The following is a 13,673-nucleotide window of genomic DNA, read 5'->3' on the forward strand; positions in this document are numbered from 1 at the left end:
AACTTATATCTGGCCTGGTACAATCCTGTGCATACACGAGACTTCCAACCAATCTAGCATAAGGTACATTCTCCATGGTTTTTCTCTCTAGAACATTTTGAGGACATTGCCATTTGTGCAGCTTATCACCTTTAGAAACAGGAGCACTTCCTGATCTGCATTTTTCTAAACCAAATCTCAGCAGCATCTTATCTACGTAATTCTTTTGTGATAACCCCAACATGCATTGATTTATGTTTCTGCTGATTTCTATTCCAAGTACATAGTGAGCTTCCCCCATATCCTTCATGTCAAAGTTCTTCATCAAAAATTCTTTTGTGTCTTTCAGCAAACCAATATTGTTGCTGGCTAATAAGATATCATCCACATATAAAATTAGAAATATGAAATGACTCCCACTAACCTTGCAGTACACACACTCATCTAATTTATTTTCTTCAAAGCCAAAATCTGAAATCACAGCAGCAAAATTTTAAGTACCATTGTCTGGATGCCTATTTGAGTCTATAGATGCACTTGTTGAGTTTGCAGATTTTCTTTTCATCCTCAATGAACCCTTCTGGTTGAAGCATGTAGATGTTTTCTTGCAAGTCTCCATTTAAAAATGCTGTCTTAACATCCATCTAATGCAATTTTAGACCCTTCTGGTTGAAGCATGTAGATGTTTTCTTGCAAGTCTCCATTTAAAAATGCTGTCTTAACATCCATCTAATGCAATTCTAGATTGTAATGTGCAACCAAAGCCATTATAACTCTTAAGGCATCTTTAGTTGAGACTGGTGAAAAAGTCTCATTGTAATCTATACCCTCCTTCTGATTGTATCCTTTTGCCACAAGCCTAGCTTTGTATCTTTCAATCTTGCCATTTGCATCCCTTTTTGTTTTATAAACCCATTTGCAGCCAATTGGTTTCAAATTTGCAGTTCTATCTACTAATGTCCAAACTCCATTCTTTGACATGCTTTGCAGTTCATCTTCCATTGCTAACTTCCATTTGTGGCTGTTATTAGATTGCATAGCTTCTTTCAATGAAACAAGATCATTTTCTTCCCCCAAATCAAACTCAATTGCAGTCAAATATAGATGATAATCATTGGATATTGCAGATTTTCTTGATCTTTCTGATCTTCTCAAGACTTCATGTGCTTCTGCTGCTGGGATTTATGCATTTTCACTGTTCTGACCATCATCGTTTGGATAATTTTGATTTCCAAAATTGACTGCTTGAGATTGATTTTCAACTTGTGCTATTGGTATAAGTGCTTCACTAATCATCCGTGTTTCAGGTGGCACAAATTCTGGAAAAATGAACCAATCATCCATGTTGTTATACATTTGATCAACACTGGTCCCTTCACTTACATCTTCATTCTGATCAAACATTTCATCATAGAAGGTTGCTCTATGTGTCTCAAAAATTCTGTTGATCCTTAAACGACAGTAAAATTTGAATCCTTTTGACTTCTCTGAATAACCAATAAAATATGAACTTATTGATTTTGAGTCAAACTTGTCATTATCTCCATTGTGTTAATTTGATTAATGCTCATTAGAAAATGCATAGTTGGATGAAATTAATCTAAATCAGTCATTCATCATATATTCCAGTCTGACTATATACTAGAATTATATGCATATCCCAAATGTTAATTCATATAGAATAAACATTTTAAATGAATCACATACAGATAGATAAATAAACATATATCATGTTCAAGATGCTGGTATCATTTGTGATACACTTATCTCTAACGATATATTTATGAATGTTTATTATCAAATATATGTTAAACTAAAAAGTCTAATCTTGATATCCAAACGCTTTGGAAGTTAGATTTTAATTTAAACTTTTAAGTTTTCTTCATGTTTTCTTCTGTGAATGTATGTTCATAAATATACATTACAGCTATTTTGATAGCATTGAATACATATGCAGAACACATTTAGAAAAAAAAATTCTATTTAGCCTATTGCATATATCAGTATAATCATGGCTACTTTGGCAGCAATATGAATCTACATGAAATATGCAGTAGTTTATGAAGTTAGATACAATTTTCACATGTATATATATAACAAATAATAATTATATAATTCGATAAAAACAATACTCAGTTTATACAGATAACAGCAGTAAAATTCACTATCTCTTTGTATTTAATTGATATGCAGATATATTTATACGAACAATAACACGTTATCATCAAGTCCCAGGATATATATAGATTTGCATTATAATAAGCATTGATCTAAATCTGAGCATAGTTGCTCTGATACCAATTGTTAGATTCAATATGAAACATAAACATATAACTCAAGTATACTATCTCAAATGTTAGATCAATGTTATGAAATAAAATCATAAAACTAACTTGGTGGATTGCTGCCGTTATCCATCTGGTGATCTGCTGCCGTTATCTATCTGATCTTCTCCTAGATACACACTGTATCTCTCTTTATTGCTTGATGGGACAAACTCAATGAGAGTGTTTTATGTTCTAGCAGGGATCAAATACAAATTCCACTTTATTTATAAAGTTGTTCAACACAGTAGTTACATGGCAGTTCCTTCCATCAAGGAACTGTCAAAATAACTTCCTAATAGATTTGTCTGAATAACCACACATTTGAATTTGAAATTCTTTAACAGATATTCTAATATATAAACTTAATTCGATTACTTAATAAGTTTATATATCTTGGTTAATGTATTTACATTTGAATTCAAAATAGCTCATTTACATTAACTGATGCATACAACATATAATAGCTAGTTCATATCTATTGTTGTGCAATCGGTATGATCTTATAGGAAATGCATTAATCATGTCTTTGTAGTTTTATTTTTATCGTCCCCATATTTTAACCCAAAAATTGATCAAATATATATCGCTTTACTTATCGCGCGCAGATGCATGCTTTGTCAAAAAAGACTTAAATGTAGAATTAATCGATCTGTTGTTCTTAATTTCTAGATTGTCAGCACCGAAAGCCAAACGAAAATTGAACTAACATGCAGTATTCACCTTTTCAAAATAGGACATCTTTCTTCACCCTAAAAGAAAATTATGATTACTTCGCAGACAATTAAGCAATAAGCTTCTTGAGCCAAAATGGGCAAACATAAATGAGGCCATGCCAGGGTGGACCAATTGCTTAAGCTAGGGGTCATCATAGGCCGGGCTAGGGCTGGCCCTACCCTAAATTTTAGGGCTTAGGGCCAGGCCTGGCTGGACTTTAACCAAGTCAACGAAAATTAAGGCCGGGCAGGGGACCGAGCTGGGGCAATTTAGGGTAGGGCCAGCCCTGGCTGGACTTTAACCAAGTCAACGAAAATTAAGGCCGGGCAGGGCTGGACCGAGCTGGGGCTTCAATATGTAAGCCCTTACCCACCCTTAAGGCCCATCTCGCAAGGATCGAACTGGCCGGGCCAGGCTCTCAAAGTGAATAACACTTAAAAAAAAAAAATTAAACGAGAATGCATTGCTGCAATTGCACAATTTACCAACCACTGCATTTCATCTAGAAAATCACTTATAACCCTTTCAGTTTGAAATTGATCTGAATCTTAAGCTTCAATATAGTAATCTGAATCTGAATAACACCAATTGCCTAAGTTCATCTGCTCTAAGATTGGATGATTAATAATTCTCTCAAAAACAGAAGATGACTATTCCAACATCTCAATTATAATAGTGTGAATTACAATGTCGCAGAAACATATTAATTAAATATAGCCAGACATGCACAGCAAACATATTAACCAATCTGGGAGTCTTCTTCTTCCATCTCTCTCTCAACCGAAAGGCCAGACACAAGCCACTAACTTTGCAGCCAACAAAACAACGAATTAGCATCATTCAAACCAAAACTAGTAAATTGAAATTCATGTTCATTACCTATTAATCGATTGAAAGCTGACTCAAGCCCATTATCCGCAGTTTCATGAACCGAATCCTTAGACCCATCAATCAGAACAACCAGTTTTACAGCTCTGAGGAGATCTCCGGTCTCTCTGTTTTCGATCTAAGAATTCTTGATCCGGAAGAACCAAAAAAGTGTGAGATTTTGAGAGAGAGAGAGAAAGGGAGAGAGATTCAAACCCAGAAGAAACAAAAATCGGAAATGATGTCCTCACCTTGTGCGTCGAAAACAGTGTGCTTTGACGGTAGATGCAGAGCTATGACTGGGAACCTTAAACGACACGACGATGATGGGCAACCTCCTCCCGGTGATGCAAAGCATCCACACCGCGTTCGTCTCTCTAGGCCTGAACAAGCAAGTTGCCGTCACCACTGGCGGCGAAGGAGTATAGGTTTGCTGTCTGAAGGAAGAGGGTTTTGAGAGAGAGGCGGATGTGGTCGTCTCTTTTGTTTGAAGACCTCGACATCGTCTAGGTTTTACCCTCTTGGAGACTTGAGTTGGACTCCTGGAGTTGGGCTTCATACCTTTGGGCCTCAAACGGACAGACAATTAAATGACCCATTTTCCAATATTACAGATTCATATAATTCAATACAAGTTCTATAGTTTTATACACATGTATAGAAAATAACAAAAATTAAATTAAATTAAATTTTAGGGCTGGGTTAGGGCCGGGCTTTTAGGGTAGAGCCGGGTTTCATTTATATGACCCATACCCTATCCTATTTGAGAAAGGGTCGGGCCGGCCAGCCCTAATGGAAGGGCTGAGCCGAACTTCAACCCTACAGGCTTGCCGGGCTTTGGGCCCAAGGGCCATATGATGAGACCTAGCAAATCCAAGCTTGAGGCTTTGGAATATGACAGCCACAGATGCCTAACATATCAAGCTACAAATTAAGCCGATCAAACTTTTGGGTTGGTGTATGGAAACGACAATAAAATTAGTTTTTGATTAATATGCAGGTTGTAATGAGTTGGCTTCAAAGTCGTTTTTGATTCTGTTCATTAGTAGTGACGGGTCAGCAAACTTGATAAAACTTCACTTAAGAATGACTACCTCCTTTTTGAATCCTATGTTAATTGTTGTCGTCAGCTATTTGTCTTTACATATCCACATTTAGAAATTCTCATGAATCCTTGAGTAACAAACATATCTTCCTTAATTAACTTAACTTTGTGAAGTATAAAGATTTTGTGATTAGTCAAACATTGTAAGATAGTGAATGAGTTAGGTCAAGAGGAATTAAAAATCTTAATCATGTTGAGAAATGAGAGCATAGATCTCACATGAGAAAATGTGAACCTTGCATATAAGTTTATAAGAATTTAAGTTACTCATTCCATTATCAATTGATTTTGGATGTGAACTTTAAATTACTTTATCATTCATGTACACGCATAGATACCTAAAAAATTAATATTTCAACCTCATACTTCAATTTTCCACATTAAACTTCCGATTATGCCTTTTTTAACCTTCTTCTCTTCTTCCACCTCTAAACCACCCACCAGGGGCGGCCCTGAGGTAGGGCAAGTGGTGCGGTCGCACTAGGCCTCCAATTTCGAGAGGCCTCAGATCTCAGAATATGTGTATATAACATATACAAACAATTATATGATTCGTGAAGTAGTCCAGTTGGCTAAGTCACTGTCCATTTTTCACCCATGACCTGTATTCGATCTGTAGTAATCTCTCTTTTATTTATGTTTTTTTCATTTTTTTGCTTTTCTTTTTTACATTCTCATGTCTTTTCATTTCTTTTTCGGCTCATTTTCCTATCTATTATGTTCTTTTATCTATGTTTTTTTCATTTATTTGCTTTTCCTTTTTACATTATCATGTCTTTTCATTTCTTTTTCTGCTCATTTTCCTATCTATTATGTTCAATCTTGATTATTACAGAATCATATTATTTTTCATTCTTATATATTATTTTTATTTGCCTTGTTATATTAATTTGACCAAGTTTTTATAATATATTTTTTTATGTTGGAATTAGTAAGGCCTCAATTAGATTTTTGCTCCAGGCCTCCATAACTTCAGGACCGGCCCTGCCACCCACCACCATATTGTGCAGCAGAGCCAGGCCCAGCCACCGCTAGTGGCGTTATCCACATTATGATGTTACCAACATCACTCTGACATTAATTGCTTTATTCATGCAAACAAGAGAAACTGGGTTGTACGTAATCAGGTAAATAGCAAATCTTGATTCCTAATTCTTGATTGGACAAACACATGCACATTGCCTGTATGAGTTTAAAGTCTGTACGTGACTGTTCCTAATATTCTCAAGATCTCAACTGAGGTCGATTCCAATGGGTGGTTTACCGGTGGTTATAGTGGATTCAATTTCCAAAAGTTTAGATACTGAAACCATTGCGTATGCATGCCCCCTCATAACAATCTTAGAATGTGAAGCCATTTCATAGCAGGTCGAAAGAGGTCTGCATGCACGGTATAACTGCAATTTTTTATTTTTTTTCTTCAATTTTATTGAATGATAAAGTTGGAATTAGAATATTTTAAAAATCATTGGAGGTCTACGTACTAATTTAGGAGATATGGATAGAATTTTCTTAATTAAAAAAAATCTAATTATAAGTGTCTATATAGAGACGTATACGTGCAAGCAATTAAAAACTCGCTACAAGATTCTATGTATAGGATTGAAAATCTCAATTACAGACATATACAGGGGCGTAGCCAAGACAAGGGCTACTTGGGCTACAGCCCAAGGGAAAATTTGGCCCAAAATCGATCAAGTATGGGTATAGCCCAATAAAAAAAAAAATATATATATACTTCTGCGTCGATTCTCAGCTCTCCCCTTTCTCCGGTTTCTCCCCCGTGGGCTGTGTTGCTTCCCCCTTCCAGCCTTCCAGAGTTCCAGAGTTCCAGGTCGATTTGCTAGTTCCGGCAGTCCGCCAAGCCACCTCCACCGCTCCACGCCTGAGCCACCTCCTCCGCCACCGAGCCACCTGCCCACGGCCCACCTCCACGGATCCACTGCGCTTCTGCGGCAGTCGCAGTGCGACTCCTTCAAGGCTTCAATCTGAGATGATGTAGGTCGACTCTCAGTCTCAGCTCTCCCCTTCTCCGGTTCTCCCCCGTGGGCTGTGGCGCAGTGGCGCTGTCCCCGTTTGCTTCCCCCTTCCAGCCTTCAAGAGTTCCAGATCCCAGGTATTGGATTTTTGTTGATTGATTATCATTGCTGATGGGTTGTTGATGATGGGTAATGGGTTGATAATTGGGATTTGGGAATGTTTTGGATTTTTGTTTGATTGATCAGGCTGTGATTGATTGTGTGGGATATTCCCAGATGATGTAGGTCGACTCTCAGGAGTCTCAGCTCTCCCCTTCTTCGGTTCTCCCCCGTGGGCTGTGGTGCAGTGGCGCTGTCCCCATTTGCTTCCCCCTTCCAGCCTTTAAGAGTTCCAAATCCCAGGTATTGGATTTTTGTTGATTGATTATCATTGCTGATGGGTTGTTGTTGATAATTGGGAGTTGAGAATGTTTTGGATTTTTGGTTGATTGATTGTCATTGCTGTAGTGGGAATGGGTTGTTATGTTGTTGAATGTTTGATAATTGATTGTCATTGCTGATGGGTAATGGGTTGTTGATGATGGGTTGATAATTGGTGGGTTGTTGATGATGGGTTGATAATTGGGAATGGATCTCTGTATCGGGTTGTTGCTGATGGGTAATGCATTGTGTTAATTGTTATATTGAAATGTATGTATATATATTATAGGTATTGAATAAAATGACGGATTGCCGAAAACCCAAGCGGTACAAAAATATTCTTTCATGGTTTACAAGTGACACTCCATCAAGTGGTACTGGGAATGAAATTGGGAGTGGGAGTGGGAGTAGAAATGCGACTGAGAATTCTGTGAATGATGTTCCTATAAACACTGCTCCACCTAGTCCACTAGAAGAGTGTCGTGATGAAAGAATTGAGATAGAAGAAAATGTTGATGTTAGTTCTCTTGAGCGTGATCCAGGAATACGACTTCCAATATGCAAGTATCATTTGAATGAGCGTGACAATATTCGAAGAGCTTATGTGGTCTTAGGACCATATCAACCTCAGTTAAGCAAGTATCCACCTTCTTTTGATGGAGGTCAAGGTCGAAAATTTAATGCCAAATGGTTCAAAGATTGGCCTTGGCTTGAGTATTCCGAAGAGTTGGACAAAGCATATTGCTTCCCGTGTTTCCTCTTTGATAGTTATCCATCCCACCATCCAGCATTCACTGAGTGTGGGTTTCAAGGTTGGAAGAATGTTATGTCCAAACAGTCTGGCATTCTTGGTCACGTGGGAGGATTAAATTCCCCACATAATGCTGCCATGCATAAGTGGGAGACACTAAGAAACCCATCTAAGCATATTGAGAGAGTGATTAGCACACAATCATCACAAGAAGTAGCAAATAACCGACTTCGACTTATTACTATTATAGAGAGTGTAAGGTTGTTAGCCCACCAAGGATGTGCTTTTAGAGGGCATGATGAATCCATTGATTCATCCAATAGTGGAAATTTCAATGCAGTAAGGAAGTCTTTTGGAAGAATGAATATAGAAGTTCAAAAAGTCTTAGAAAATGCTCCTGGAAATGCTAAGTATATTTCTCCAGAGATTCAAAGACAAATTGCCAATATTCTTGCCAACAAAGTTAGAACCAAGATTCGTGAGGAAGTGGGAGATGCCAAATTTTGTATCCTAGTTGATGAAGCGGTTGATGCATCTAATAGGGAGCAAATGGCTATCATTCTTCGATTTGTTGATTGTTATGGGTTTATTAGAGAACGGTTTTTCAAAGTTATTAGTGTTGTAGACACTTGTTCTCAAACTCTGAAAAATGAAATATCCAAAGTGCTTGCTCAATATGATCTTCAGGTAGAAAACATGCGTGGCCAAGGATATGATGGTGCTAGCAACATGCGGGGTGAATTTAATGGTTTACAAGCTTTGTTTCGTGAAGAGTGTCCATCTGCATATTATGTGCATTGCTTTGCTCATCGCTTACAATTGACTTTAAATGCTGCAGCTAAAGGAGTGCATGATATTTGGGAATTTTTCTCTACTCTAAACTTCATTGTAAATTTTGTTGATTCTTCTGCAAAACGACATTCAGCACTAAAAGTTATCAGAGAAGAAGAAATTGCAGAGTTAGTGGCTGCTGGTACACTTGGTACAGGAACAGGGGCTAATCAGGCTTGCACTTTGCAACGAGCAGGGGCTACTCGTTGGGGTTCACATCTTCGATCTATATCAAGTTTGATTAAATTATTTGGAGCCACCCGAACAACTCTTGCAGAATTAGTTGCAAACGGACCAAATAAAGTACAAGGAGAAGCAAAGAGTGTAGGTAAGGCTATGGAGCGTTTTGATTTTGTGTTTTGCTTGCTTTTGATGCATGATGTCATGAGGATTACTGACTTTCTTTGTCAGTCATTGCAAAAAAAAGCCATAGACATTTTGAATGCTCTAAACTTTCTTTCAATAACAAAATCAAAACTCCAAGATATGAGGGAAGATGGTTGGGATAATTTGATTATGAGGGTTGCATCATTTTGTTGTGAGTATGATATTATTATGCCGGATATGTCTTCTCCTTACAAGAAAAGTATAAGGGCTTCTGAACAAAATATTACAAATGAGCATTATTATCGGGTCAATATACTTAATGCTGTAATAGATTTTCAGTTGGCAGAGTTGGATAGTAGATTTCAAGATAATTCGTTGGAGCTTCTTGTTCTCAGTGCTACATTTGATCCTCGTGATAATTTTGTTTCATTCAAATCTGAAGATGTTTGCAATCTTGCTTTGAAGTTTTATTCTCAAGATTTTACATCATCTGATATGTATGCTCTAGACATGGAGTGTGGGTATTTTCTAACAGATATTCAAAGGGATGCAAGATTTTCCAACACAAATTCTGTGTCTGATTTGTGTCGGTGGTTAGTTGAATCAAGAAAGTCTGCATTCTTTCCTATGATTTACAGGTTGATTTGCCTTGTTCTGACTCTGCCAGTTTCTACAGCAACAACAGAGAGAGCATTTTCATCTATGAACATCATAAAAAACAGACTTCGAAATAAGATGGAAGATGACTTTCTTGATGATTTGATGGTTCTCTACATTGAAAAAGACTTTGCTGATAGTATTGATAATGATTCAGTGATTACTGAATTTGAAGTTAGTGGGCCTCGGAGGGTACGATTCAGATAGATTTATGTTTGTAATTTTTAATTTACGGGGTTTTGGTTTTATGTCCCCCCCATTGTATGTTTTAAATAATAAAGGCGTGAGGATGAGCCTCCCACTGGGTTCCAAACCTCAAAAAAAAAAAAGAGTTATTCGCAAAATTTTTGTATGTATAAAATTAGCCCAACCCTTCTGTCATTCCTGGCTACGCCCCTGGACATATACACACATACAATTGAAAACTCTAACTTCAAATATCTAGCTGTACGTGGAATTGAAAATCTTAATCACGAATTATACACACCTTAACCATAAAAGTTTCCATGCATGGAATTAAAAACGTTATTAACCAGATTGCTAGATTATAAGATGTCGACGAAGTGCATCCTCCTTTTCGCATGTAGGGCGGTTGGGAATCTTCATTGATCAAGGAACTACCGACAAACTATCGGTGTGATACTGTGACCTAACCATTGAATTAGTACGTTAAGATTAGACTTGTGTATTCTCAAATCAGATGGACAAATTAAAAAGAGCAGTAGAGAAGAAGAATATTTCTGGTCCAACTGAAAGTCCATGTTATACCACAATCAAATGCACGATCAAAATCAATTAAGATACAAGAATAATCCACGATTACCTAACAGAATGCGATCGCCGAATGCAGAACGTTCCGACTTTTGTCAAAATTAATCTGCCCAAAACGAGGTTGCTTGGAAGTGTCATTTAAAAAAAAAGTAAACAAAATTATTGGGTCATTTAAAAATGTTAATAAACAGAACTAATGAGTTATTAAAAACAAAGAAGAAAAGCTAACAATCGGTTGTTTAACATGGGAAGAAAATAAAAATTAATTTAGTCATTTAATAGGTTATTTTAAACAAATTGTAAAAATTCTATATTTACTATTCATATGGCTAAGGATTTTACAGTCATGCTTATTCCCCATATAAACAAGCGCCTTTAGCTTAGGACAAGACTATCTGGACAAAAATTTTGAACCCGCCACTGATCATTGGTCGTATAATTCACACAATGAACTAATGCTCTAACTTCAAAGCTGCATGTAATACTCAAAAATACTATAAAGATTAATTGCAATATGTTATACAAAGTTATTTCTACCCAAAAGAAATCAAAGATGAAGATTAAGTAATATCCGGACGTACACGTTTCAAGAAAATATTGTACAGCTAGCTAGCACTAGGTACTGTTTCGATTTCTTTGACCACTGCCGGAAAACGAGTTATTATGAATGTACTTGTTCTAGAATCAAAAGTAATGACCATTTCCACATTTATCTACTAGAAAAAAAGAAATGAATTCCATCACCAACACAAGAAAAAGTAAATATAAAATCCATAATGGAATATAAAGCAGCTAAGGCTAGCCGACTGAGAAATTCCCGGGCTAGGTACGTAGCATTCCTACTGAGAAATTCGATTTGCATTTACAAAGTACAAACCCTGAACTGAATTATTTTATTAATTTTCAAACCAAAACAAAACAACATATCACAAGCTCACTACTATATAAAGGCGGCGATCTCAGATACACTCACAGCAAATCGCAGCAGCAAGCGATTTCCAGATAGACCAATTATTCTAAGACCAAAACACGAACAAGCCAAGTAGAGAATCAAATCGACATGAAGAAGTGCCCAACTCTACCCCATCTCATTGTTTCATGCCTCTTCATATCCACTTTTCTCTTCTCCCTGACCCACGCCGGCGGCGGCAAATGGGAGCTGCTTCTGAAAAGCGTCGGCATTTCCGCCATGCATATGCAGCTTCTCCACAACGACCGCGTCGTCATGTTCGACCGCACCAACTTCGGAAAATCCAACCTCTCCCTCCCCGACGGCGTCTGCCGCAACAACCCCAACGACACGGCGCTTAAAGTCGACTGCACGGCTCACTCGGCAGAGTACGACGTGGCGTCTAACAAAATTCGTCCCCTGTTCGTGTACTCGGACACGTGGTGCTCCTCGGGATCAGTAAACCCCAGCGGAAGTCTGGTCCAGACGGGAGGTTTCAACGACGGAGAGAGAAGGGTTAGGGTTTTTGATCCGTGTCCTACTTGTGACTGGAAAGAGATCGAGTTCGGGTTAGTCAACCGGAGATGGTACGCCACCAATCATATTCTGCCAGATGGAAAGCAGATAATCATCGGCGGACGGCGGCAGTTCAACTACGAGTTTTACCCCAAAAGTGAAGGCACAATGAACGCTCACAGTTTGCCTTTTCTTGTCGAGACAAGTGACGGCAATGCCATAGAGAACAATCTCTACCCCTTTGTTTTTCTCAACGTTGACGGCAATCTTTTCATCTTCGCCAACAATAGAGCTATATTATTCGATTATGTTGCCGGTAAAATCGTGAAGACGTACCCAACAATACCCGGTGGAGACCCGAGGTCGTATCCGAGCACCGGTTCAGCGGTGATGTTACCTCTCATGAGTTCAAAAGGTCAAGCTGTGGCAGCTGAGGTTTTAGTCTGCGGTGGAGCTCCCAAAGGCTCTTATGTTAGTGCCCAAGGGGGAACCTTCGTGGAAGCATTGAAGACATGCGCTCGGATCAAAATAACCGACCCGAACCCGCAGTGGCTTGTGGAAGACATGCCTCTAGCTAGAGTCATGGGTGACATGACGTTGCTTCCCAACGGTGACGTTTTAATTATCAACGGTGCCGGACTAGGTGCCGCAGGGTGGGAGATCGGGCGGAACCCTGTACTCAACCCGGTTGTTTACAAGCCCGACAATGCGGTGGGGTCACGCTTCGAGCAACAAAACCCTAGTACCATACCACGCATGTACCACTCCACTGCAGTACTGCTACGTGATGGAAGGGTACTTGTTGGAGGCAGTAATCCTCATAATCGTTACGAGTTCTCAAACGTGCTCTTCCCAACTGAACTTGCCTTAGAAGCATTCTCTCCTAATTACTTGGACTCGCAATTCGCAAGTATACGTCCGAGCATCTTATCACCTCGATCACAAGCTAAGGTTGGTTATGGAAAGAAGCTAGCCATTCAATTTTCGATAACGGGGAAAATGGCACTCAACTCGGTGTCTGTTACTATGGTGTCACCTTCATTTACTACGCATTCGTTCTCGATGAACCATAGGCTAGTGGTTCTTGCTTCCGAAAATGTTAGAGCACTGGGGAACTTGAAGTTTGAAGTTCAGGTTACGACTCCGGCTTCCGGTAATCTTGCACCTTCCGGATATTATCTTGTATATGTGATTCATCAGCAGATTCCAAGTGCGGGCATTTGGGTCAAAATTCAGTAATATAGGTATAGGTACAGTTGCTTTCTCAATTTTCGTTTTTGCATCTTTTACATAAATTATTCTTACAGTATTTAGAAGTTGTAATTTACTGTAAACGGGATATGATGAGTAGTCAATATCGCATTACGCCTGGTTATGACAATTGGGCATCCCCATTTTAACCATCTGATGATCCCTACTTTTCAAATAAAAAAAATAAAAAAGTTGTAATTTACTGTATCATGGAAATTGTATACATCAC

General features: G+C 38.3%; 2 protein-coding genes across 2 annotated transcripts; both read left to right on the forward strand.

Moving 5' to 3' along the window:
* Window positions 1–7,692: 7,692 nt before the first annotated feature.
* LOC112170965 (zinc finger MYM-type protein 1-like) lies at window positions 7,693–10,164 on the forward strand. Its single transcript, XM_024308227.1, has one exon. It carries the CDS (start codon window positions 7,693–7,695, stop codon window positions 10,162–10,164), a length of 2,472 nt encoding a protein of 823 aa, XP_024163995.1.
* Window positions 10,165–11,716: 1,552 nt separating this feature from the next.
* On the forward strand, window positions 11,717–13,673 carry LOC112174871 (aldehyde oxidase GLOX). The gene has a single exon (XM_024312702.2). It carries the CDS (start codon window positions 11,789–11,791, stop codon window positions 13,430–13,432), a length of 1,644 nt encoding a protein of 547 aa, XP_024168470.1. The 5' UTR covers window positions 11,717–11,788; the 3' UTR covers window positions 13,433–13,673.

The sequence above is a fragment of the Rosa chinensis genome, chromosome 6 (genome assembly GCF_002994745.2).
Source record: "Rosa chinensis cultivar Old Blush chromosome 6, RchiOBHm-V2, whole genome shotgun sequence".
Classification (NCBI taxonomy): Eukaryota; Viridiplantae; Streptophyta; class Magnoliopsida; order Rosales; family Rosaceae; genus Rosa; species Rosa chinensis.

What these genes read in the sequence shown, in the direction of transcription:
- LOC112170965 (XM_024308227.1), top strand. Translation starts at nt 7,693, where the DNA reads ATGACGGATTGCCGAAAACCCAAGCGGTACAAAAATATTCTTTCATGG.
- LOC112174871 (XM_024312702.2), top strand. Translation starts at nt 11,789, where the DNA reads ATGAAGAAGTGCCCAACTCTACCCCATCTCATTGTTTCATGCCTCTTC.